Raw genomic sequence first — 27,566 nt, forward strand, 5'->3', positions numbered from 1 at the left:
CTAAAGGTCAGTGGTAGACATACAGTAATATATATATATATATATATATATATATATATTATATATATATATATATTAATATATATATAAAGTAGCCAAAGTTAAAATAACCACAAACTCCCACTGGAATGGTGCCGAGTCCCTATGTACGTTTTGGCGTTCCTGACGATGGCTATTGCCAAAACGTACGTAGGGACGTGGCGCCATTCCAGTGGGAGTTTGTGGTTTCAAGTTAGTTCAACGTTGTCTACTTTATATGCCTATACTTTGCTGTATCTCTACTACTGACCTTTAGTGCAGTTGCTACGGATTTATCCTATATAATATTGGCATTGTATCTTATATACTCTAACCGGTTCCCCCTCTCCTGCTGTACTGGTATGCCACCTAGTGCACTTCCTTTGACATTTCACCCCATTTTTTATTTTTGTTTCAGAATAAAGATTATACATATTTTACTTCTTTTGTGATTGGTTCAATTTTGGGAATCGGTTTTGTATATTATGGTCTGAACCAATATATCCATGGCTATCTATGAGTAGAGGGTGGTGGTAATTTACATACAGTCATATGAAAAAGTTTGGGCACCCCTATTAATGTTAACCTTTTTCTTTATAACAATTTGGGTTTTTGCAACAGCTATTTCAGTTTCATATATCTAATAACTGATGGACTCAGTAATATTTCTGGATTGAAATGAGGTTTATTGTACTAACAGAAAATGTGCAATCCGCATTTAAACAAAATTTGACCGCTGCAAAAGTATGGGCACCTCAACATAAAAGTGACATTAATATTTTGTAGATCCTCCTTTTGCAAAAATAACAGCCTCTAGTCACTTCCTGTAGCTTTTAATGAGTTCCTGGATCCTGGATGAAGGTATATTTGACCATTTCTGTTTACAAAACAATTCCAGTTCAGTTAAGTTTGATGGTCGCCGAGCATGGACAGCCGCTTCAAATCATCCCACAGATTTTCAATGATAGTCAGGTCTGGGGACTGGGATGGCCATTCCAGAACATTGTAATTGTTCCTCTGCATGAATGCCTGAGTAGATTTGGGGCGGTGTTTTGGATCATTGTCTTGCTGAAATATCTATCCCCTGCATAACTTCAACTTCGTCACTGATTCTTGCACTTTATTGTCAAGAATCTGCTGATACTGAGTTGAATCCATGCGACCCTCAACTTTAACAAGATTCCCGGTGCCGGAATTGGCCACACAGCCCCAAAGCATGATGGAACCTCCACCAAATTTTACTGTGGGTAGCAAGTGCTTTTCTTGGAATGCCGTGTTTTTTTGCCTCCATGCATAACGCCTTTTTGTATGACCAAACAACTTAATCTTTGTTTCATCAGTCCACAGGACCTTCTTCCAAAATGTAACTGGCTTGTCCAAATGTGCTTTTGCATACCTCAGGCGACTCTGTTTGTGGCGTGCTTGCAGAAACGGCTTCTTTCGCATCACTCTCCCATACAGCTTCTCCTTGTGCAACGTGCGCTGTATTGTTGACCGATGCACAGTGACACCATCTGCAGCAAGATCATGCTGCAGGTCTTTGGAGGTGGTCTGTGGATTGTCCTTGACTGTTCTCGCCATTCTTCTTCTCTGCCTTTCTGATATTTTTCTTGGCCTGCCACTTCTGGGCTTAACAAGAACTGTACACGTGTTCTTCCATTTCCTTACTATGTGCCTCACAGTGGAAACTGACAGTTTAAATCTCTGAGACAACTTTTTGTATTCTTCCCCTGAACAACTATGTTGAATAATCTTTGTTTTCAGATCATTTGAGAGTTGTTTTGAGGAGCCCATGATGCCACTCTTCATAGGAGATTCAAATACGAGAACAACTTGCAAGTGGCCACCTTAAATACCTTTTCTCATGATTGGATACACCTGCCTATGAAGTTCAAAGCTCAATGAGGTTACAGAACCAATTTAGTGCTTTAGTAAGTCAGTAAAAAGTAGTTAGGAGTGTTCAAATCAAGAAATTGATAAGGGTGCCCATACTTTTGCACCTGCAAATTTTGTTTAAATGCGTATTGCACATTTTCTGTTAGTACAATAAACCTCATTTCAATTCAGAAATATTATTCAGTCCATCAGTTATTAGATATATGAAACTGAAAGAGCTGTTGCAAAAACCCAAATTGTTATAAAGATAAAAGGTTAACATTAATAGGGGTGCCCAAACATTTTCATATGACTGTATAAACTAGAGACCACCATATATATTCATATACGTTCCTCTGCTCGGCATTTAGGCTGAAATTTGATGTTTATTGATCAATTATGATCGCAGCATTCAGGAGGCACGGAGAGGAATCGCTTACCTCTCCCTAGCAATCAGGTCCCATTAATGTGATTACAGGGACCTGATAGCTGTCATGGCAACTCTGGTTCATCACCATGATGATCCCAGGTTACTGAGCTACAGAACGCCTCACAGATCCGGATGCATGGTGTGTGAGGCGAAGTGTCAGTGCTGCGAGTGCAGCACTGAGAGATATACCGTAATCTACTGCAATGATCAAGCACGATCTCTGCAGTGGATTAGATCAGATGCAGGAAAAAACACAGAAAGAATTGAAATGCGATAGCAAAATCTGCAAGGAAAAAATATGCATCGTGTGCACAGCAATTCAGGATTCTCATAGACCTTGCTGGGAAGAATATTTCATTGTAGTATTGATTAAAACCTGCAAGAAAAAACGCAGCAAAATTGCAGCATGAGCACACAGTCTTAGGGGTACTTTGCACGCTGCGACATCGCAGGCCGATGCTGCGATGCCAAGCGCGATAGTCCCCGCCCCCGTCGCAGCAGCGATATCCTTGTGATAGCTGCCGTAGCGAACATTATCGCTACGGCAGCTTCACATGGACTCACCTGTCCTGCGACCGTCACTCTGGCCGGCGACCCGCCTCCTTGTTAAGGGGGCGGGTTGTGCGGCGTCATAGCGACGTCACACGCAAGGCGGACAATCGGAGCGGAGGGGCGGAGATGAGTGGGATGTAAACATCCCGCCCATCTCCTTCCTTCCGCATATCCTACGGAAGCCGCAGTGACGCCGGTAGGAGATGTTCCTCGCTCCTGCGGCTTCACACACAGCGATGTGTGCTGCCGCAGTAACGAGGAACAACATCGGACCGTCGCGTCAGCGTAATCATGGATTACGCCGACGCTGCACCGATGATACGATTACGACACTTTTGCGCTCGTTAATCGTATCATCGAGCCTTTGCACACTACGATGTCGCATGCGATGCCGGAAGTGCGTCATTTTCAATTTGACCCCACCGACATCGCACCTGCGATGTCGTAGTGTGCAAAGCCCGCCTTAGAGTGGTGATCATTCGGACACCACTGGGTTAGTGCAAACAGCGAGATCTGACGATAACATTTCATTTTGTGTTTTCATGGTGAGAGTGATGGCAGAGGGTTGTGGAATATTGCTCTGAATGCCGCGATCCTACAACTCAGATGTCAGGGCCTTTTGGGGCACATTAGGGAGCGTTTTGAACATAACATACAGTGCCTACAAGTAGTATTCAACACCCTGCAGATTTAGCAGGTTTACACATTCGGAATTAACTTGGCATTGTGACATTTAGACTGTAGATCAGCCTGGAAGTGTGAAATGCACTGCAGCAAAAAAGAATGTTATTTCTTTTTTTATGTTTTTTTTTAAATTGTGAAAAGTTTATTCAGAGGGTCATTTATTATTCAACCCCTCAAACCACAAGAATTCTGTTTGGTTCCCCTAAAGTATTAAGAAGTATTCCAGGCACAAAGAACAATGAGCTTCACATGTTTGGATTAATTATCTCTTTTTCCAGCCTTTTCTGACTAATTAAGACCCTCCCCAAACTTGTGAACAGCACTCATACTTGGTCAACATGGGAAAGACAAAGGAGCATTCCAAGGCCATCAGAGACAAGATCGTGGAGGGTCACAAGGCTGGCAAGGGGTACAAAACACTTTCCAAGGAGTTGGGCCTACCTGTCTCCCCTGTTGGGAGCATCATCCGGAAGTGGAAGGCTTATGGAACTACTGTTAGCCTTCCACGGCCTGGACAACCTTTGAAAGTTTCTACCCGTGCTGAGGCCAGGCTTGTCCGAAGAGTCAAGGCTAACCCAAGGACAACAAGGAAGGAGCTCCGGGAAGATCTCATGGCAGTGGGGACATTGGTTTCAGTCAACACCATAAGTAACGTACTCCACCGCAATGGTCTCCGTTCCAGACGAGCCCGTAAGGTACCTTTACTTTCAAAGCGTCATGTCAAGGCTCATCTACAGTTTGCTCATGATCACTTGGAGGACTCTGAGACAGACTGATTCAAGGTTCTCTGGTCTGATGAGACCAAGATCGAGATCTTTGGTGCCAACCACACATGTGACGTTTGGAGACTGGATGGCACTGCATACGACCCCAAGAATACCATCCCTACAGTCAAGCATGGTGGTGGCAGCATCATGCTGTGGGGCTGTTTCTCAGCCAAGGGGCCTGGCCATCTGGTCCGCATCCATAGGAAGATGGATAGCACGGCCTACCTGGAGATTTTGGCCAAGAACCTTCGCTCCTCCATCAAGGATCTTAAGATGGGTCGTCATTTCATCTTCCAACAAGACAACGACCCAAAGCACACAGCCAAGAAAACAAGGCCTGGTTCAAGAGGGAAAAAATCAAGGTGTTGCAGTGGCCTAGTCAGTCTCCTGACCTTAACCCAATTGAAAACATGAGGAAGGAGCTCAAGATTAAAGTCCACATGAGACACCCAAAGAACCTAGATAACTTGGAGAAGATCTGCATGGAGGAGTGGGCCAAGATAACTCCAGAGACCTGTGCCGGCCTGATCAGGTCTTATAAAAGACGATTATTAGCTGTAATTGCAAACAAGGGTTATTCCACAAAATATTAAACCTAGGGGTTGAATAATAATTGACCCACACTTTTATGTTGAAAATTTAGTAAAATTTAACTGAGCAACATAACTTGTTGGTTTGTAAGATTAATGCATCTGTTAATAAATCCTGCTCTTGTTTGAAGTTTGCAGGCTCTAACTTATTTGCATCTTATCAAACCTGCTAAATCTGCAGGGGGTTGAATACTACTTGTAGGCACTGTATATAGAAAAATGAACTTGTATCAAATGATAAAGGAAGCCCCAGACTGGTGATATGCACCCTTTAAGTCCATGCTTTATGCCAGAAGATCCTCCAGACCTTCCTACCATGAATATAGTCTCCTAAAGTGATGTGAACAGAGCCTAGTGACTTAAACATGATTTTATTTCATGACCTTTGGTGGATCTAGGCCACAGTATATGACATGATGATGGCCATTTTCCTGTTGTAGACATGTTCTGCCAAGTCTGACTACATCTCTCTCGACATTCAGATGAACCTACCGATGGATGTATACACCTGCTTATAGCAAAAATCAACAATTAACACTTGTACTGAGAACTCAACAGATACGGGGCTATAATGGCATACACATATGTTGATTAAAAAAAATACAGGTGAGTGCCAAAGACCTACAAGATTAGAAAAGAGTCCAGGAGGTTTTGGTGGGGCACTCACAGAGTGCATACGTAGGGGGCCAAAGTCACAGAAGGGTATGGTTTAGCACCGTCCATAAGTCCTCAAATTCTCATGCAATAATGTGTAGGGGTACCGAGCTGCAGTGCAAGCTTGTGATCGATGTGAGGGGTAGAGGTATAGATCTTGGTACATGATCGTACAATTATATCTGCTGTAACAAAATGGAAACAATGCTGAAACTCGTGAATTACAGTAATAATCCATAACGGATGGCATCAGGAATGTGTACAACCTTGGGCAGTGAATGGGCATAAGGCTGTCTGGAAATTATATTACACAGACATCGGATGTAATAAAAAATATATCAGAACAGAAATACAATATGTGTAGTGAGGCCAGGGAGGCACTGATCTTCATAGTGGAGGGGTAACAATGCAAGATCTGGAGCAGAACCCCCACCTGCAATACTGACTCATGTAGCAGTGGGAATATTGGACACCATCGGGAATGGGGGTCCAGTTGTGACCGCTACCTTTGCGCCCTCTATAGCTACGCCTCTAACGGTTCCATCTAAGTTTGGCATTTATCATTTTCGGAAAGCACTGTCAGTGCAAAGGCAGTACACATGGCGCATAAGTATGGTTTCATTATTTTTGCACTACAAGTACAAGAAGGCAACTTATTTGGTGGTTTCAGCCTGACCCATAAAGCAACAGCACACGGTGAAAACATAGATTCCTATGCAATATTCTTTACTTTTAGCTCCAGGAATTTGGTTTTGTATGAACTTCTGCAACAGTTTTGTGTTGCAGCCTTTAGGTTCCTCTCCATAGAGGACACACTGCCGTAGACTTTTTTTGTAGTATTAAGTGCCCAGGTATCCAATTCACTGCTATCTAGAGCCATTCTCCCTTTTATGAAGTGCCTCTGTATTGCAACAAGACCGCAAGAAAATTCATCTAGGTCACAACAGGCTTTAGTTGCACAACATGGTGGAATATTCTCATGGTTTGTGATCTGTGATATCATGACTATTGTACCCAAATCAGTAAATCCTTTTTTTTGTAGGTTCATTGAAGCCCAAGATCATAATTCAGTGTACAATCTCTTCTGGGTTGAGTGGTTGTAGAGAGTCTGGGGTATTGCTTAGAGGCAGTTCTTGTTGTGCCTTAGAAGTTAAAGTCACATCTTCTGGGCATGGATCTCCACTGTCTACTGTGAAAGGCAAGCCGATAACGGCCTGATTCTCCTGAAAGTCCACACTCCTGGCACACTGGATGCCATTGGCAAGGTGCTGGCTCTTTGCAGCCATTGAATTTAAACTTTGTTCTGTACTAATGGCCATTAATGGTTGGCTGCTCCAGTCTTGGCTTCCATTTTCAGTTACCATGGACTGAGTTTGAGGATTAGAGACCAGAGTCAAACATGTCTCAGCCTGGACTTTCTCTGGATCCAAACTAAGTTCTTCCTCTTCTTCGGAGTCCAGGCCAGCACAATGCCCGCTGCGCTCTGAAGCCGAGAAATCTGAGTGCACAATCACGTCAGCCTCCACTTGATTCTGAGATGGATTCCTGTGATTCCTTCCAATATCAACCTAATGAGAAATAAATCAGTATACAGTAAGATGGACATAAACCCAAAACATTTCAGTCAACACCGAACATTCCAATTTACCTTATGTGGCTCATAGGAAATGTCATGTAAAACCATCCTTAGACCCCCAGAGGTCATATGATTTGCTGAGCCATTGGCAGCACAAGTCAGGTCTCCAGTGATGGTGTCAGCATAGCTGGTGATGTGATTTGCCCAGTTCTGAGTGACTGATCCATTCCACGAAGGCTAAAAAAGCAGAATATGGACATAATAAGTCATGTCAATGTTTTGTTCTTGAGAGCAGTAAAGCAGTTTTCCTGGTTTGGAAAACTCCTGTCTTGCAAATGCAATTTGTTTAAAAAAAAAAAAAAAAAAAAAAAAAACAACAAAAAGGTGCTTTACTCACTCTCTGCCGCTGTACCTGTTACCGTTGTGATGTCAGCACTGCAGACAATAACTGCAGTCAATAACTGAAATCCGAGCCACTGAGCTCACTGATTGTCTGCAACATGGTCAATGTGATGTTACCAGCACAGACAGTAACAGATAAGGGAACGAGCAGTGCTGGTGGACCCAGGAAGAGTGACTAAAGCATTATTTGCTTCCCTTTATTTCCAAACTCTTAAAGGGAATCTGTCAAGTGATTCTGTAGTACAATACTAATGTAATGTACTAATACTAAGTATCTTTAAATAGAGCTTAAAGAGACCTTTCAAACCTTTAAGTTTTATAGCTCTACCTTATCCTGTTATCTTGTTGTAAGCTCTGTAGAATTCAGTGTGACATAGTAGCTAGTCAAGCATATGTATAAATACAAACTGAATATTCACTGCTCCCCCCTCCTACTGCTCAGTGTTGGCATCAGTGATCGTAAATCTGAACGGAATTTGCACTGCTGTCCCCACCCATACTCCTTCCCACCTCTCAGCAGTGATAGTGAATGCACTGAGAGGTGGGAGAAGGAGCAGTGAATATGCAAATTGTATTTACACTTGACTAGTGTGCACCAGACACTGAATTCTATGGAGCTTACAGCAGGATAACAGGATAAGGTAGAACAATAGAACTTAATGATCCTGAAAGGTCTCCTTAAGCCCTATTTAAAGATAACATTAGTAATCTGCTACAAAATCACCTGACAGATTCCCTTTAAATACTAAAGTCAAAACTGACAGTAGCATTTGAATGGTTAAACTGCTGCAATTAAAGCTGCTCAACATTCAGAAGGGTGCTGGCTGTAAAACAAAGCACCTTAGGCTATGTGCGCACGTTGCGTAATTGCATGCAGTTACGCTGTGATCTGCACCGCAGCGTAACTGCATGCGTCCTGCGTCCCCTACACAATCTATGGAGATTGTGCAGGAGCCGTGCGCACGTGGCGTATTAGAGCGCAGCGCTTCGGCTGCTCCCCAAAGCGCGCGTTCTAAGAAGTGACATGTCACGTCTTTCCTGCGCTTTGCCTGCATCCCCCGCCCTGTCTATGGGAGTGGGCTGCAGTCAGAGCGCATGGAATCGGCTTTTTTTTTTCCATTACGGACTGTTTCTGCAGCGATTTGAAGCGCACGTGTGCTCTTTAAATCGCTGCAGAAATTTCTGCAGGGCCAGTACGCAACGTGCGCACATAGCCTTAGCCTGATCCATATATGCAGTGCGAACATCTACCATACATGTACAGTGGATGTTGCTACTGAAAATCTGGGCTGAGATGCCCCCCTTCCATACACTTGATTTTGCCAGTTGAAGACACCAGCTCTGGCCCCAGTGTAGGAAAGTGCAGTAGATCAGCTTTCTTACACAGAAAAAAAGAAACAACGATTGTCGATGTATACCTGCCTGACAGATGCCACAGAACTGTTTGGATATTTTTAGCATACTGGCTGGGAACGTCTCCCGGCACATACAAATCATAAGAAAAACTAATCACACCCTCTTTGCGTTCTATAGTTTTATGTATCAAGACATAATAAAAACACATCTGGCTCTTAGAAAGTCTTAAAGGGAAGGTGTCGTCAAAAAATATTTTTTTTCATTAACTGAAAAAATGTAAAGTATTAATGTTTTAATGTTATGTTTAAATAAAATGATTTGTTTTTAATTGAGAAAAATATATAAAACAAAATTTAAAGTTTGATATTTTCCACTCTTAAAAACTAGGGGGAGCAGCTGCTAAAATCCTGCGTTTGAACTACTGTAGAACTAGTTCACATTACAACTGCAGTAAAAGTGGGTGGAATCTGCTCTCCTGTGTGGGATGTCACAGCTCCCTCTCCAAATCTGGGTGTTTCCAAAAGGATAAGGGAAGATGAAGTTTAGGATTACAGTGTGGAGCCATTCTGTTGGTGGCCGCAAAGTGATCCTAATGTCTAAAGTGTCACTAAGGCCAGCTGCATAGTGCTCCACTGTATCTCGCGCCCCACTGACTGTATCCCAATGCCTCACTGACTGTATCCCGTGCCGCACTGAATCCCAATGCCCCGCTGATTGTTTCCCTATGCCCCACTGACTGTTTCCCAATGCCCCACTGACTGTTTCTCAATGCCTCACTGCGTCTCGCTCCCCCATATACTGTTCTGCCGGCCGGGATCAGAGGTCCGAGGTGACATGCAACGAGGAAGGATGATCTGCAGCCTGAGCGGTGCTGCACTACAGATGTCACGTCACTCTCACCGCTCCCAGCCGCATGCACTCACCTCAGACCTGCTCCCCCAGCAGCCTGTCCTTTCAGCAATTACAGGGGTGACCAGCAGAGTGCGGGGAGGTGACCGGCATAGTGCAGGGGGGATGACCGGCAGAGTGCAGGGGGGGGGGTGACCAGCAGAGTGCAGGGGGGGTGACCGGCAGAGTGTGGGGATGGGATTGACCGGCAGAGTGCAAGGAAAGGAGTGACCAGCAGAGTGCGGGGCAAGGGGGGTTACGGCAGAGTGCCGGGGGGGCGGTGACCGGCAGAGTGCGGGGAAAGGGTTTACCGGCAGAGTGCGGTGAAAGGGTTGACCGGCAGAGTGCGGGGGGGGGTGATGGCGGAGTGCGGGGGGGGTGATTAGCAGAGTGAGGAGTAGCACACCAGGATCGGTTACGGTGCATTCACCGCTGCCTGGCACTGGTACTCACCCCATCCATCCCAGCGGGTGACAGGGGGAAAGTGAAGCACACAGCATACGCTGTGAACTCCACAGTGATGGCGCCGATCTCCTCCCTCTGCTGTGATTTGGACAGCCCAGGGGGCATCTCCAGGTCACAGAAGGGATTTCTCATGTGTTATGTATAGGGGTCGGAGTCCGACTACCAGACTCAATGCCCTGGGCGCTGCCATAAAGGAGGTGAGTAACTATCGTTACTCACAGCAAATCCAAGATGGCAGCTCCCAGTGCATCAGTAAAACTAGAATGAAATAAAAACTAAATAAACAGTGAATTTAATTTTGTATTAAAAATACTTGATTTCATAATCACTATTATTAATGCAAAAATAAAAAAATTTGACACCTTCCCTTTAATATGATCTCAGATGAACGGGAAGACAGGACAAATAACAGTGTTATTATTTATTTACTTCCTTACATAGTAATTAAGAGGGTAAGTATTACACAGGCGCTGCTAATCAAATGCCCTTGATAAATTGTTAATCACTCAGGAAGTGTGACTCCGCTTTACAAGCAGAAGTTTTGGCAATTTGCTAGTCAGGAGCATTCAGGCATGTGGTAGCACAGTGCCAAGGAGGAAAGACATCAGCAATGATAGTACAGAAGCAATTGTTGCTGCCCATCAATCTGGAAAGGGTTACGGCTCAATTTCTAAGCAATTTGTAGTCCATATTCACAATGATAAAGATGATTCAATGGTGGAAAACATTCAAGACAATGAACATCTCAACAAATTTACTCCAAGTTCAGACCATGCAATTCCCAGAGAATAAGGAAAATCTCCAGACCTATACCTCAGACTCTAAAGGCCTGAATTACCATGTTCAAGGTAATGACAGTACAATTAGAAAAAGACTGAACAAGTATGGCTTGCTTTCACTGCACCATAAAGTATGATGCCAACAAAAGTGCCACTCAAACACAGTATGAAACCCCAAAGTGAAATCCTCAACAAGCACAGTATGATGGCCCAACTGTGACCCCAACACAACCCTCCACACAGTATGATGGCCCAAACACAACCCTTCACACAGTATGATGGCCCCAACATAACCCTTCACACAGTATGATGGCCCCAACATAACCCTTCACACAGTATGATGGCCTCAACACAACCCTCCACACAGTATGATGGCCCCAACACAACCCTTCACACAGTATGATGGCCCCAACATAACCCTTCACACAGTATGATGGCCCCAACATAACCCTTCACACAGTATGATGGCCCCCAACACAACCCTTCACACAGTATGATGGCCCCAACACAAGCCTCCACACAGTATGATGGCCCCAACACAACCCTAAACACAGTATGATTGCCTCAACACAACCCTCCACAAAGTATGATGGCCTCAAAACAACCCGCCACACAGTATGATAGCCTCAACACAAGCTTCCACACAGTATGATGACCCCAACACAACCCTTCACACAGTATGATGGCCCCAACATAACCCTTCACACAGTATGATGGCCCCAACACAACCCTTCACACAGTATGATGGCCCCAACATAACTCTTCACACAGTATGATAGCCCCAACACAAGCCTCCACACAGTATGATGGCCCCAACACAACCCTTCACACAGTATGATGGCCCCAACACAACCCTTCACACAGTATGATGGCCCCAACATAACCCTTCACACAGTATGATGGCCCCAACATAACCCTTCACACAGTATGATAGCCCCAACACAAGTCTCCACACAGTATGATGGCCCCAACACAACTCTTCACACAGTATGATGGCCTCAACATAACCCTTCACACAGTATGATAGCCCCAACACAACCCTTCACACAGTATGATGGCCCCAACACAACCCTTCACACAGTATGATAGCCCCAACACAAGCCTCCACAAAGTATGATGGCCCCAACACAACCCTCCACACAGTATGATGACCCCCACTAGCCCTCCAACAGTATAATGGCCCCCACACTGCTCTCCAAACTGCAAAATGTCCCACACATAGTCCTCCAAACAAGCATAATGGCCCACACTCTGCCTTCTGCCCTCCACACAGTATGATGGACCCCACACAAACCTTCACAGTGTATAATTGCTTGCATACAGTATAAAGGCCCCACTAGACCCCCAAACATTCTATTGGCACCATCATAGCCCTCCAAATACTATTATAACCCCCATGTAGCCATGAAAACAGTATAATGGCCTCATATAGCCCTGGACACAGTATACTGGCACACCACATAGCCCTAGAAACAGTATGCCGGTCCCCCACATAGCCCTGCAAACAGTTTAATGGCCCCCATAAAGCTCTCCATAAAGTATAAATGCTTCCTCGAGCCCTCCATATAGTATAAGGGCCCCCGCATAGCCCTCTAAATAATATAATGGCCCCCATTCCTTTTCAAACAGTATAATGGCCCCCATATAGCCCTTCAAATAGTATAATGACCACCACATAGCCTTTCAAGTAGCATAACTGGCCCTACATAGCCTTCCATAAAGTATAAGGATCCCCACATTGCCTTCCATGTAGAATAATGCCTCCACATTAACTTCCATATAGTTTAATGCCCTACATTGTCTTTCATATAGTATAATGTCCCCACAGTGCCTTCCATGTAGTATAATGCCCCCACATTGCCTTGCATGTAGTATAAATGGCCCCCATATTGCCTTCCATGTAGTATAATTGACCCTTCATTGCCTTCCATGTAGTATAATGGCCCCCACATTGCCTCTCATTTAGCATAATGGCCCCTAAATTGCCTTTCATGTACCCATGTTCCATGTCCCCACATTGTTTTCCACGTAGGTTAATGCCCTCACATTGCCATCCACCCGAATTGTAAAGCGCTGCAGAGTATGTTGGCACTATAGAAATAAAGATTTTTTATTATTATTATCCATGTTATATAATGCCCTCACATTGCCATCCATGTAGTATAATGCCCTCACACTGCAAATCCATGTAGTATAATGCCCTCACATTGCCTTCCATGTAGTATAATGCCCTCACATTGCCTTCCATGAAGTCTAATGCCCCTGCATTGCCTCATATGAAGTATAAAGCCCACACTGCCTTCCATGTAGTATAATGCAGACCCACTAGACCTCCAAACATTACAATGACACCATCATAGCCCTCCAAACAGTACAATAAGCCCCCACATAGCCCTGCAAGTAGTTTAATAAGTAACCAGTATAAATAAATAAGTAAATAAATATTCACCTCTCCTCATTCCCCTGCTAAGTCATGAGACACAGAGAAAATGAAGGAAGACGGAGCGGCCGGTTCCTTCTTCCACCATTGCGTTAAACCATATCAGCATCTATAATGCCGATACGGTTGAAAGTGCAATGCAAGTTGGGGTGGGCCCAGTGGCGGCTCTAGCACTGGGCCCCTCCCCCGACTCATGGGTAACACAGTGGCTGCGTGGTATGCCGCCATTGGCCGTACGCCACTGTACATGGCAGCACAGCTAAAGTTTGCAAAGTTATGTTTGAACAAACTTCAGGAACAATGTCATTTGGATTGACCGGAGATGAGATGTTTGACCATGATGCCATGCGACACATTTGTGCAGATATGTCTGTTTTTTTGCCAAAAACCTCAAACCAACTGTCAAGTACAGTGACTGAGGGTTTATGATTTGGGCTTCTCTGGCAGACACAGAACCTGGCACCTTTCAGTCACTGACTCAACCATTAACTTCTCTGCATAAGACGTCCTTCACATATCTGTGATAAAAATGCATGCTTTTCAAGGTCCGAACTGTGGGTGCGTATGTGTGTGCGTGTTCCGTGTGTGTGTGTGTGTTCAGTGTGTGCTATCTGTGACAGCACACGGGAGCAGGAACTTCTATACTCACCTGTCCCCACCGCTACTGTCTCCGGCGCTGCAGTTGCTTCCAGGTGCGCATTGCGGTGAATATGCATGAGCTTAATGAGAGGGCCTGTGGAAGCAACTGACAACAGCGCTGAAGACAGCAGGGCTGGAAACAGGTGAGTATAGAGAGCCATTTTATGTCAAAGATGTGTATTCTCTGGTACGTGTCACTCTGATATCACACGGATCACATCACTGTGTGGTCCATGTGACACTTGTGCTGCCGGAGAAAAATGGACATGTCGCTGTGTGGAGCACACGGACACGCGAGAAAATAGGGATGTGTGCGCAGACCTATTGATTTTAATGGGTTTGCGTATCTCCGTCTCTCTGGTATGTATGAAAACAGCGGCATACGTTCCACAATCATGGACTTGTGAAGGGGCCTAACAAAGTACTAGAGTGACATTAAGGGCCATCAATAGAGAAGCTAAAGCTTGGCCAAAATTGGGTCATGCAACAGGACAGTGATCCCAAGCACACCAACAAATGGACATTACAATGACTGGGAAAAAAAAGAGAAGAATCAAGATGTCGCAATATCCTTGACTTGAATCCAACTGAAATTGTGTAGCAGACCCTTAATAGCTGTGCATAAACTAAGCTGAGAAACTTCAATAACGTAAGCAATGTTGTCAAGAAGAGTCGACCAAAATTCCTCCTGAACGATGTAAGACTGATAGTCTCAGAATGTGGTTCTGCCGGTTCATTTCTTACACACTGCTTCTGACTTTTGGCCCAGTTTTTGGTAAATATATAATGACACAGTGTAATTTGTCATGTGATTTTGTTCATCTGTGGTTATATTTAATTCATTTTAAGTCTTTGTAAAGAACAGATTTTTCTTAATTATGTCCTCCTGATATAAAACATTTTGCTTGCTCTTTGAGTCTGGGGAGAAACCAGAGAACCTGAAGGAAACCCACGAGAACACAGAGAGAACATACAACAAGCTCCATGCAGATATTGACCCAGGACCCCAGTGGTGCAAAGAAACAGTGCTAACCACTCAGCCACCATGCTGTCCTACTTAAGATGACACGGTCTATGCGTATTGATTAGCGGATTGCCTTCCCTAGTTTTAGGCGTCATTGCCATATACTACTGTATAAATCAAACGAGAAGTGGGTGTACACCACCGCCTTATGCCATATGCTGGTGCCAGGGAGGAGTGAGTCTGATCCGGTCAACAGACCACTGCACTGGTCCTGGGTGCTCATGGACACAGGAAGGAGATCCAGATAGTCCACAATAAGAAAGAAAGCCACGGCACTCACAGTAAAAATCCAAATCCGTTCTTTATTCGTTCCATAAAGGAGGGTAAAAGAGCGGTAAGAGGGCCGGGTGTAGGCTCCTTGGGGACGACGGCCGTTTCGTACCTCCTGGTACTTCTATGGGTCCATCTGTAGAAGTACCATAAGGTACGAAACGGCCGTCGTCCCGAAGGAGCCTGCACCCGGCCCTCTTACCACTCTTTTACCCTGCTTTATGAAACAAATAAAGAAAGGATTTGGATTTTTACTGTGAGTGCTATGGCTTTCTTTTTTATTGTGGACCATATACTACTGTGCTCAATAATGGAGGTGTTTCAAATTCTTTATATCGTGATCAACTTCCTTTTATCTTGCACTCTTCTACAGTAGTTTATCAATATGTATCATATATATACCTACCTTAACCTTCACTTGATTTTTGTCCTCTGTTGGTGGGTGTAAGACAAGGCTATGGCTTCCTGATAGATCAGGAACGGGAAGGGAAGAAGTATCCTCTTGTGCAGGAGGCATTAAAGTCTCTAATTCATGGGAGTCTTGGCAGTGAGTTTGGGAACACGACCCCTGTCTTGCCCTCTGGTAGGATGAGGGGCCCCTAGTAGACCTGGACCCTAGATCAGATCCCACTTCCCTGAGTAATAGAAAGAGTGACATGAATGAGAAATACAATGCTGTCATAAGGTTAGCAACATGAAAGCTGAGCATTACAAACAAGTAAAATCACTGTTATATATGCTGTAAATAGTCTAGTGGAAAGAGCTTGTAAGCGCAGCGCTCCTTGACTATTAGACCAGCCACCTCTGCTAACCTGCAGAGGAGGCCAGTAACCTAGGCAACAAGCAGCAAACAATAAAAATCCCTTTTCCTTGAGAATAGTGAGGATTTTTAATAACAAGTAAATAGTAAAGTGGATCGCTTTTATAATCACTTTGCAGTTTCCAAATTTAAGATGCTGAGAAAACCCCCTTCTTAGGCTAAGAACGCAGTTTGCGTTCTCCTACTTGCAGTTCTAAACGCACGTTTTTGCATTAATTGATTTGACCAAAGTTGCCTTTTTCAGAACTTTAGCGCTGAAAATGCATGCGTATGTACCGCGTTTTAGATGCATTTTTAGCGCTTTTTACATGCTTTTTCACCTGCGTTTTGACAGATGCGTTTTGAACATCAAGACACTGCTAAATAAAGATTAAATAGTCAAACATCATGAAAAAAGAGAAAAAAAGGAAAACATATAATTTTGGAAAATATTTATATTTCATGAAATTATAGCGGTTTTATAATATTTAATGTTAAAATAGCAATAAAATCATAATTTTCTTTAATTTCATTGTCAGACTATGTGTGTGTGTAAAGGGACATATTATTCCATTATTTTAATATCAGAAAAGCGTGCGTTTTTGGAGTCAATAACGCATGTTTTCAGCACCTAAAAAGCAGGTAAAACGCAGGAAATTTGAAGATTCTTGGTTTTTGCCGTTTCTCATTGACTTCAATGTTAGCAAAACGCACCCAAAATGGCAAAAACAATTGACATGTTGCTTCTTTGAACGCATGTTTTTTGCCACAAAATATGCAAATTAAACGCAGCGTTTTAAAACGCAAAGTGCGGTCTAGAAATCCCCATTTTCCATAGAATTTTCTGTAAAATCAAAACGCATGCATTTTGGCATGAAAAAGGTGCATCTCAAAACGGACCAAAAAAGCACCTGAAACGCAGGTGGAAACGCAAAGTGCGGTCTTAGCCTTATAGTCACATCTGAACCAATGTTAGGATTTTGGAGAAAGCTGTTCTATCTCCACTGAGCCGACCCTCTTGGTATAATTCACAATACTTTCCTAAATCAATGTAACAGAAAAAAAACAAAACCCTTTTATTGAAAGAATTGCAAGTACAAGCAATATAAAAACTGACTGCTGATTCACACAAGTGCAGCGTGTACAGAGCAGCGCTACAGTCCTGGCTGCCTTACCTCTGCTTTCCCTGCTGGAAGCTAGCACACATACAGAGAAGGAGGCACAGGAGGCACAGGCAGACCCCGACAATGATACCAGTAACAGAATTCATATCCAGGACATCTGAGAAAACAAAAGCCGGACAATTAACCGGATGTGGATCGTCAAGCATGGACCAGATACAGCAGAGATATTATTTACAGCACATGGAGCCTTTCATTTTCAGCTGACTTTCTCCAGATTCTCTACTCTTAAAAGTAAAATTTAAATAGGGCCAAGATCAAGGTCAATGGTCTTTTTTATTCGTGCTGCTTCTCTGAGTATTCCACCATAAGGTTGTGGAAATATGGGCCTTTTAATTCAGGTCTAATTTCTATGGTCTTTACCAAGCGGGTGTTGCTCACAGGATCCTCTGGGGCGGGTCTTTAGGCTCCTCTGCATTATTACCATGTGATCAACCCCCTTGTAAACTATGTAAAACAAGCACTAAATATAATGGCCCATATCTCTGGAACTGTATGGCTTTCTTAAAAAAAGGAAAAACTGGAATACTCATGGTAACAGAGGGAATAAAATACAAGCAACAAAAAGGTCACTTTTGACCTGATGACAGGTACTCTTTAAAGACATAATCCAGGATATTTTTTTTTTTTTAAAAAAGTAAGCTGTTGTACTCAGCGGCGGCTCAGATCAGTCACTGATCACCGCTCCTGCCACTGATTCACATCAACAGATCAGCTCTTATTCTTCAGAGCTGCTCTGTCAACGGGGAATGACTGCCAGCATAATATTGATTGCCAGCCGGCTTCCCACAGTTAAGCTGCGGGGAGCCAGCTGTCAATCAGCATGACATCAGCAGTTGCCCCATCAACAGAGCAGAGCAGAAAAGAAGCTGCCACTCTGTTGATGTGAAGTGAATAGTGGTCTGTGACTGCTCTCTGCTGGTAGACATCGGCACAAGGCACAACAAGCAGTTAGTTAGCAACTACCTGCCTGATAGTGTTTACAAGTGAAATATATCTTTGTACCGTGTTAAGGCCCTGTTACACACAGAGATAAATCTGCGGCAGATCTGTGGTTGCAGTGAAATTGTGGACAATCAGTGCCAGGTTTGTGGCCGTGTACAAATGGAACAATATGTCCATGATTTCACTGCAACCACAGATCTGCCAAAGATTTATCTCTGTGTGTGACGGGGCCTTTAGCCAGTAGAGATAAAAAAAAAATGTTTAAAAGAACTGAGGACTTTTAAACAATTTTTTTTATAGTGTTTAGGCACATTGTACAACTGTAAGGGGTGGACGGACCCCTGGTGGAGTAGAAGACGTTTTCCCCCCTGAAGATGCCCCACGGTGTGGTGGCAAGTGATGCTGATGTGATATTATTTGTGGTTGTAGTAGTAACCGGTGCCCCCACTAGGTGTCAGGGTGGAGCAGTGGTCCCTCTGGAAACAGTGACAGGAGAAGGAGGGGCAGGACAGCCTAGGGGGAGGGATAGAGGACTCTGTAGCAGAGTGAGAGTAGTAGTTGCAGCAGTGTGTTGAGACAGAGAGAAGCAACGGGGCAGAGTGTGGGAGCGATACGTGGCAGATAGCCAAAGAGAGAGAAAGTGCCTTGACCAAGAGAAACAGAAGTACTCGGGTAAGACCCGTACGAGCATAGACAGAGAAGCAGAAGTGTATGGGCAAAGCCCGTAGTAGCGGAGTACGAGTATAGATGAAGAGACAGAAGTAGATGGGTAACGCCCGCAGAAGAGAAACAGAAGTAGTCCCCCAGCAAGAACTGTAATCTGGAACTGAAGTGTTTGTGTGCCGAAACTGTACAGCAAGATAGAAGCGATGTTCAATAAAGTGCCTTTTGGTTTACCAGCTGACTGTCTGCGGCGTTTTACTGAGACTGAAGAAGTGCCCCTGCCATCCACACTCTGCCCCACAAACGAAACCCCTGCCTTAATAGTGACGGCTGGGCCGGGGGTCAGCCTATTGCACAAAGTGGCCATGACTGCACCCCCCGAGGCACCCCCTTCCCCCGTTACAAAGTGGCGCTGCGAGCAGGGTGAAGCCTGTCTGCAAGGAACCCCGACCCAAAAATGTGAGGAAGACCAAGTGGTGCCTAAGGCGTTGGACCGATCACAAGATGGTGGTAAGATGGCCGCCGTCCTCATAGACTCAGTGGAGGCGCGGAAAGTTGGCGCCAAACGCAAAACACTGAGCTGGCCGGGGAAGAAGAAGAAGTGCGGAGTGTGCCGCCCAAAGAGGGGAGGTACTTGCCCCAAGATGCTGCGGAGGACTAGAGACGTGGGCGGCGTTGCAGGAAAGAAGAGGCGTCGCCTACGCTGGGTCGACTTGGTGGGTGAGGCCAGGGGTGGAGTGCGTGCATGAGCGGGAAAAGAAGGACCGCCTCCACCTTCCCTGGCGCCATTACAGTTGGAGCAGCAGGAGACGCGGATTCAGCTGCCTACGCTAAGTAAGATGGAAGCAAAGACAGGCAAACAAGCCGAAGCGGGCGTGCTGGTGACCGCAGGTCGGGGGAGAGGACGTCCGAAGGGAAGTTTGGTGGAAGAGGTACCTACCATCAAGTTACCGGTTGTGACCGGAGTACCAGAGAGGCCCGCAAAGGTCACGTGGGTTACCTCGTGGGATGCCGTTACCGGGGAGACGACAACAGAAGTCCGGGACACCTACACGTCCCAACTGACGCTGGGAAGCGGGGCACTAGGAACATCCCTACAGAGTCCGGAGGCGTCCGCGTCGGTCAAGGTAGGACCTCCGCCCCCCTCAGGAGTCCAGGCCCCGTGCTGGCAAGACATCCCAGAGCCTGAGGAAGATAAGTGGGGGTTTATCTGGGAACCAGTGAAGCCGGCGCCCCTAACCCGGAGACAGTCCCCACCGCCCGAAGTAGATCCGGTGCAGGAAAGACTCCTGGCCGAGACAGTGGCGAGGGAAATGATGGCCGGGTCCCTCAGTGAAGAGTTTGACCGGCAGTGTAGTATCGGCACAGTGGTCAAGTTTAACCAGGCTGAGGGATACGGGTTTATAGAAGATGATGAAACTGGAGAACATTTCTTTTACAATCGCGTCAATTTGGACACTGAGGGATTACCACAGCGCCTCCATACCTAGTATCCGGGCGAGAAGGTCAAATTCAGGAGAGAAGTAGGTTGCCGAGGCCTATTCACAGTGGGAGTGACCCGTATGCCCACTGTCCAGGAGGCCGCCCAGTGGCAGCAAGAAATAGAGTGGGAGGATTGCCAATACAGGAGGCGCACTCAGCAGAGACCGGTGACCGCTGGAGCTTGTCGGCCAAAGAGCACCCCGGCGACACCGCCAGAAGCAGTTGCTGGGCCGGTAGCCGGGCCGGCAGAAGGTGATCAGGCGAAGGAAGCACCGGCGATCTTGGCGATTCGCCAGAGCATGGTGTCGCATCCGGTGGTTGTTGTCGGCAGCCCACAGCCGTCCCGTCCAGCTACCCCATCACCCCCGCCGGGGGCTGAGGGGCCAAAACCGGAGGCAGGAGAATCAGAGTCGCAGCCAAGTTATGAACCGTTCCAAAGGCTGCGCCACTTACCGGGCCAATCCCTCTCCGATTATGTGAGGGCCCAGCGGGCTGAATGGTTGCGCGCCTACTACCCCGCGTGAGATCACAGTAACCAGAGGTGAAGGTCCTGGATTTTCTTGAGAACCGGTACTGTTGAAAGCCGGTGAATGTTTTCAGTTGCAGTAATGTTCAAAGTACTGAACCCGGGAGGAGCTTAATGCCGGACTGTGCGGGGACTCCTTCCGTGACTGTTAAGAAGGAAGCTTGTTGTTTGTTGTTTTCTGCCCACGTAAGACGGGAGCGCTGGGGAATAGCCTCCGGGCAGAAAGTCAGCTAAGACCGGGAGCGCCTGCGGAGGGCCTCCGGGCAAAGATACTACTAAGACCGGGAGCTCCCTTGGAGGGACTCCGGGCACTGAACTCGGGTGTCTTTCGATGTGTTTTGAAGGTTGTGTTCTATAGCTTGGTTTTTAAAGTTTTATGTGATAAAGAGAGAAGATTGCTTTGCAACCGTGTGTATGTGTTTTTTGTCAGATGTTGTCTTGCAGGTACGAACCTTGCCGGGAGGCTGAGGTTAAAGAGGGGAGGAATGTAAGGGGTGGACGGACCCCTGGTGGAGTAGAAGACGTTTTCCCCCCTGAAGATGCCCCACGGTGTGGTGGCAAGTGATGCTGATGTGATATTATTTGTGGTTGTAGTAGTAACCGGTGCCCCCACTAGGTGTCAGGGTGGAGCAGTGGTCCCTCTGGGAACAGTGACAGGAGAAGGAGGGGCAGGACAGCCTAGGGGGAGGGATAGAGGACTCTGTAGCAGAGTGAGAGTAGTAGTTGCAGCAGTGTGTTGAGACAGAGAGAAGCAACGGGGCAAAGTGTGGGAGCGATACGTGGCAGATAGCCAAAGAGAGAGAAAGTGCCTTGACCAAGAGAAACAGAAGTACTCGGGTAAGACTCGTACGAGCATAGACAGAGAAGCAGAAGTGTATGGGCAAAGCCCGTAGTAGCGGAGTACGAGATAGATGAAGAGACAGAAGTAGACGGGTAACGCCCGCAAAAGAGAAACAGAAGTAGTTTCCCCGGCAAGAACTGTAACCTGGAACTGAAGTGTTTGTGTGCCGAAACTGTACAGCAAGATAGAAGCGATGTTCAATAAAGTACCTTTTGGTTTATCAGCTGACTGTCTGCGGCGTTTTACTGCGACTGAAGAAGTGCCCCTGCCATTCACAGTCTGCCCCACAAACGAAACCCCTGCCTTAATAGTGACGGCCGGGCCGGGGGTCAGCCTGTTGCACGAAGTGGCCATGACTGCACCCCCCGAGGCACCCCCTGCCCCCGTTACACAACAACAAAAAAAAAACGATATCCCCTTGAAATACTTTTATGCGACCATCTAATAACTCAGTTGATTTGATAACCTGGCACCAACAGGCCCCACTAATGTCAGGATAAGAAATTCTACATGTCTTATATATATATATATATATATATATATATATATATATATATATATTTATATATATATACACACACACGCAAACACGCACACACGCGCACACACACACACAGATGGACAGGCAGATAGAAGTGATAGATAGATAGATATAGACTGTACATGTATATATATATATATATATATATATATATATATATATACGGTATTTATGTTTTATTAGCCTAAGTGGTGAAATAATAATATAGGTTATAAAGCTCTTGATGTGTAGTCAGTAAGCGATCAGTAGGAGTTACCTGCACATAATATGATACTGAGGGTAAACACCAAATTATGGTGTGATTAATAAAGTCAGAAATGTCGGGTCCAGGACCTGATATCTTGAGTATAAGTGGATCCTGCTCCTAGATTTTTAGTGGCACACATATCACTGAGACGCTGTGCATGTTACTAAGCATTCACAATGCCGCATCATTTTGTCTACAGATTTGAGAAAGTCATGGCAAAAATAGTCCCATATATGTAGGGGAAGTCCAGAATCTTCAGAATCAGTCCTGTAAAATTCAGGGGTGTCCTGGATTAAAAAGGGCCTTTCCAATAGGTAATCAGGTAGGATCGGGGGCACTTACGCACAAGACTAATCACCAACACCAATGGAAGTAGCAATACAAACCATGCTTCCAATGTTCTATAAACATAAAGTAAGTATACCACCAATACTTTTGTGTGCTAATTAATCACAAACTTTATTTTGAGTATAATTTTTGTTATTCTATTTTCTGTACATGATTTGAGGAGGAATGTAGAATGTCAGCCATCTTGCCTGAGCTCCTGTTAAAAGTATTTATGCTTTTAAGTAGCCACATGGACATAGGAAAGAATTGCATTTTATGGGGGAATGTTACAGATATGTTCTGTGACCTGTGTAGAGGTCATTGTGCAGGGAGGAGGAGGAAGTGACCTGTGACATTGCCTATGTGAATGGTGGATCATGTGCTATCTACTGTAAGTGGGTAGTGGGCATAAGTACATCCTGTAACTGTAATCCTGTCTGTAATGGAGAGACTGCTAAAAAGTCATCTGTACACATAACGAAGTATCAGCCTAATATTAGTCCTGGTGGTCAGTGTGAACACTGCAAAATTCTAGAAGTTTTTTCCTAATAATATAGAAAATTAAAGGGGATTTAAAGTTGCAGAAAACCCTTGATTTCAGTTTGGTTAAAAAAAAAAACAAAACCCATCTTTTATTCATTCTTCTGGGTCCACCGCTGAGTCTCCGCTGCTGGTCCCGTTTGCTCTATTTTTCTGCAGCGCTGACATCACATCGACCCATGAGTTGACAGCACGATCTGCTCAGAGCCACTGAGGTCAATGGTTGGCTGCAGCGCTGTTAATGTGACATCGGCACTGCAGACAATAATGGACACCAAATGCAGCGGCTAAGGCTGCGTACTGGACCGGGGAAGAGTGAGTAGAGCACAACTTCTTTTTAAATTCTCTAAAATGAATTGGACATAAAACCATGTTTTAAACAATAAGTTATTTTATGTCTGACATATGTAACAGCAAACATACCATAGTAATTTTTAGTCATTTTAGTTGTGTAATGTCTCCTAGTTGTGCAATATTTTTAGAAAAGTGAATGTATACGGACAGTAGAATGCACAAATCCTGATTTTATATACCTGGAGGTCTTGGAGGCAACGTCTCCACTTCTACTACATTGGAATACGGCCCCCACCCTGACATCGTCTTAGCCCCCATCTTGAAGTAATATTTGGTCCCACTTTGTAAACCGTCCACTTCTGCACTGAATATGTTTCCTGGGTAAAACAAAACACATTGTCTTGTTAATTCCAAAATTAGTCTGAGACCCTTACAATACATTCACCTAGTACAGCCTACAGATCATGTAAGGGTTTATACACGGTAAACATGAAACTACAATTGTTTGCTACATCACAGAAATCAGGACAAAGGAGTTGGATAGGGCACAACTTTCTGATCAATGACCCCTGGGACCTACTGTATTTGTGAGAACAGGGTCCGACACAGATCTGTAGAGCCCCTATCTTGAATGGAGCAGTTCATTAGTTCCCAATGAAACTTCTGGAGAAAGCCAAGTTCAGGTGCTCGTATATTTCTGACCGTCCCATAGGCAATGTACGTAGACGAGATTGAGTATGTGCATCTCTGCTCCTTTAAGGCCTGTTTTGGACCCCAATGATCTCAATGGTCAAACCCTGAGCAATCAGTAAGTTATTCCCTAACCCATGGATAACGGATAACTTGCAATTTTGTGACGAAAGGCTGCTTTACACGCAGCGACATCGCTAGCGATGTCGCTCGTGAAAGCACCCGCCCTCGTCGTTTCTGCGTCACGGGCAAATCTCGCTGCCCGTGGCACACAATATCACTAGGACGCGTAACACGTACTTACCTTCCTAGCGACGTCACTGTGGGTGGCAAAGAACCTCTTTTTTAAAGGGGGAGATTCGTGCGCCGTCACAGCGATGTCACACAGTGGCCCACCTATATAAGTGGAGGGGCGTAGAGCAGCCGCATTAACGACACACCCACCTCGTTGCTGGAGGACGCAGGAACGCTGCTGTTCGTCGTTCCCGGGGTGTCACACATAGCGATGTGTGCTGCCTCAGGAACGACGTACAACATGCGTCCAGCACCAGCAACGATTTTTTGAAAATGAACGACCTGTCAACAATCAACGATTAGGTGAGTATTTTTAATCGTTAACACTCGCTCATAGGTGTCACACGTAATGACGTCGCTAACAATGCCGGATGTGCGTCACGAATTCCGTGACCCAGACAACATATCGTTAGAGATATTGTTGAGTGTAAAGCCCCCTTAACCCTTCTAGGATTGCAGGGTTAGGTCACCAATTAGGACTAAAATAAAGAAATAAATAATGTAATAAAAAAATATATTGTTAAAAAACATAATAATAAACAACTAAATATTATGGTGATCACTGCATTCATAATGACCCATACTAAAAAATTATCCAATTAATAATCACACATGGCTGAAAACTGAGAACTAATGATAAGAGATGAGCGAACCCAAGGTTTGGTGGTTGAACTTTTATGAAAAGCCTGAGTTTGGCTGCTTTACGTATTAACTTCACTCGCGTGAGCATCGCTGTGCTCGAGTACACTCGGTGCTGAGCCCAGTGCGAGCTGCTGGCGGGGTTTGAACTACTCATGCTGGGGGTAACAATAGTATGAACAGATGTAGTGTGCAACCAACAAAAAAATGGAACACCCCACACATCTGCCCCAGACGGGCTCTGTTTATGGCTGGCTCTCTGAACTGTCCAATTAGTGACTTCTACTGGGGTTCAGGTCAAGTCTGGGCCCCAAACCAAACTTTAGCTAAAGTCCGGCTGCACCCACCGAACTGAACGTCCATGTGTCCGCTCATCTCTAATGAGAACGCAATGCACGAATAACTGTTTTTTTAATTAGCCTTGGAAAGAAGGGAATTTTGTTTACTTACCGTAAATTCCTTTTCTTCTAGCTCCTATTGGGAGACCCAGACAATTGGGGTGTATAGCTACTGCCTCCGGAGGCCACACAAAGTATTACACTTTAAAAAGTGTAACCCCTCCCCTCTGCCTATACACCCTCCCGTGCATCACGGGCCCATCAGTTTTGGTGCCAAAGCAGGAAGGAGGAAACTTATAAATTGGTCTAAGGTAAATTCAATCCGAAGGATGTTCAGAGAACTGAAACCATGAACCAAAAGAACAATTCAACATGAACAACATGTGTACACAAAAGAACAAACAGCCCGAAGGGAACAGGGGCGGGTGCTGGGTCTCCCAATAGGAGCTAGAAGAAAAGGAATTTACGGTAAGTAAACAAAATTCCCTTCTTCTTTGTCGCTCCATTGGGAGACCCAGACAATTGGGACGTCCAAAAGCAGTCCCTGGGTGGGTAAAAGAATACCTCGATAAAAAGAGCCGAAACAACGGCCCCCTCTTACAGGTGGGCAACCGCCGCCTGAAGGACTCGCCTACCTAGGCTGGCATCTGCCGAAGCATAGGCATGCACCTGATAGTGTTTCGTGAAAGTGTGCAGACTCGACCAGGTAGCCGCCTGACACACCTGCTGAGCCGTAGCCTGGTGCCGCAATGCCCAGGACGCACCCACGGCTCCGGTAGAATGGGCTTTCAGCCCTGAAGGAATCGGAAGCCCAGAAGAACGGCAGGCTTCAAAAATCGGTTCCTTGATCCACCGAGCCAAGGTTGACTTGGAAGCCTGCGACCCCTTACGCTGGCCAGCGACAAGGACAAAGAGCGCATCAGAGCGGCGCATTGGCGCCGTGCGAGACACGTAGATCCGGAGTGCTCTCACTAGATCTAACAAATGCAAATCCTTTTCATATTGGTGAATTGGATGAGAGCAAAATGAAGGTAAGAAGATATCCTGATTGAGATGAAAAGTGGACACCACCCTAGGGAGAAAGTCCGGGACCGGACGCAGAACCACCTTATCCTGGTGAAATACCAGGAAAAGGCCTTTGCATGACAGCGCTGCAAGCTCTGACACTCTACGGAGTGAAGTAACCGCCACTAGAAATGCCACCTTCTGCGAAAGACGTGATAGAGAGACATCCCGCAGCGGCTCAAAAGGTGGTTTTTGAAGAGCCCGTAGAACCATGTTGAGATCCCAGGGTTCCAGCGGACGCTTGTAAGGTGGGACTATGTGGCAAACACCCTGCAGGAACGTGCGGACCTGCGGAAGCCTGGCTAGACGCTTTTGAAAAAACACGGAAAGCGCCGAGACTTGACCTTAGAGAGAGCCGAGAGACAACCCTTGTCCAATCCCGATTGAAGGAAGGAAAGAAACCTGGGTAAGGCAAACGGCCAGGGGGTAAACCCCCTCTCAGAGCACCAGGCTAAGAAGATCCTCCAAGTTCTGTGATAGATCTTGGCTGACGTTGGTTTCCTGGCCTGTCTCATAGTGGCCACACAGTCAGGTTGAGGGCCGCAGAATTCAGATGGAAAAATGGCCCTTGAGATAGCAAGTCTGGTCGGTCTGGGAGCGCCCACGGTCGCCCCACCGTGAGATGCCACAGATCGGGGTACCACGACCGCCTCGGCCAATCTGGAGCGACGAGAATGGCGCGGCGGCAGTCGGACCTGATCTTGCGCAACACTCTGGGCAGCATTGCCAGAGGAGGGAATACATA

General features: G+C 45.5%; 1 protein-coding gene across 1 annotated transcript in view; it reads right to left on the reverse strand.

The window, feature by feature from the left end:
- Window positions 1–2,171: 2,171 nt before the first annotated feature.
- The window catches only part of IGDCC4 (immunoglobulin superfamily DCC subclass member 4), a 215,593-nt gene continuing 190,198 nt past the window's right edge, over window positions 2,172–27,566 (reverse strand). The window contains exons 16-20 of the mRNA XM_075346033.1: window positions 24,035–24,172; window positions 17,384–17,489; window positions 15,816–16,044; window positions 7,219–7,383; window positions 2,172–7,138 (exon numbers count right to left, since the gene is read on the reverse strand). Coding sequence (XP_075202148.1) covers window positions 6,638–7,138; window positions 7,219–7,383; window positions 15,816–16,044; window positions 17,384–17,489; window positions 24,035–24,172 — 1,139 coding nt within the window. The 3' untranslated portion in view covers window positions 2,172–6,637. The remainder of the gene's footprint in view (window positions 7,139–7,218; window positions 7,384–15,815; window positions 16,045–17,383; window positions 17,490–24,034; window positions 24,173–27,566) is intronic.

Source organism: Anomaloglossus baeobatrachus, chromosome 4 (assembly GCF_048569485.1).
Source record: "Anomaloglossus baeobatrachus isolate aAnoBae1 chromosome 4, aAnoBae1.hap1, whole genome shotgun sequence".
In the NCBI taxonomy this organism is placed as follows: domain Eukaryota; kingdom Metazoa; phylum Chordata; class Amphibia; order Anura; family Aromobatidae; genus Anomaloglossus; species Anomaloglossus baeobatrachus.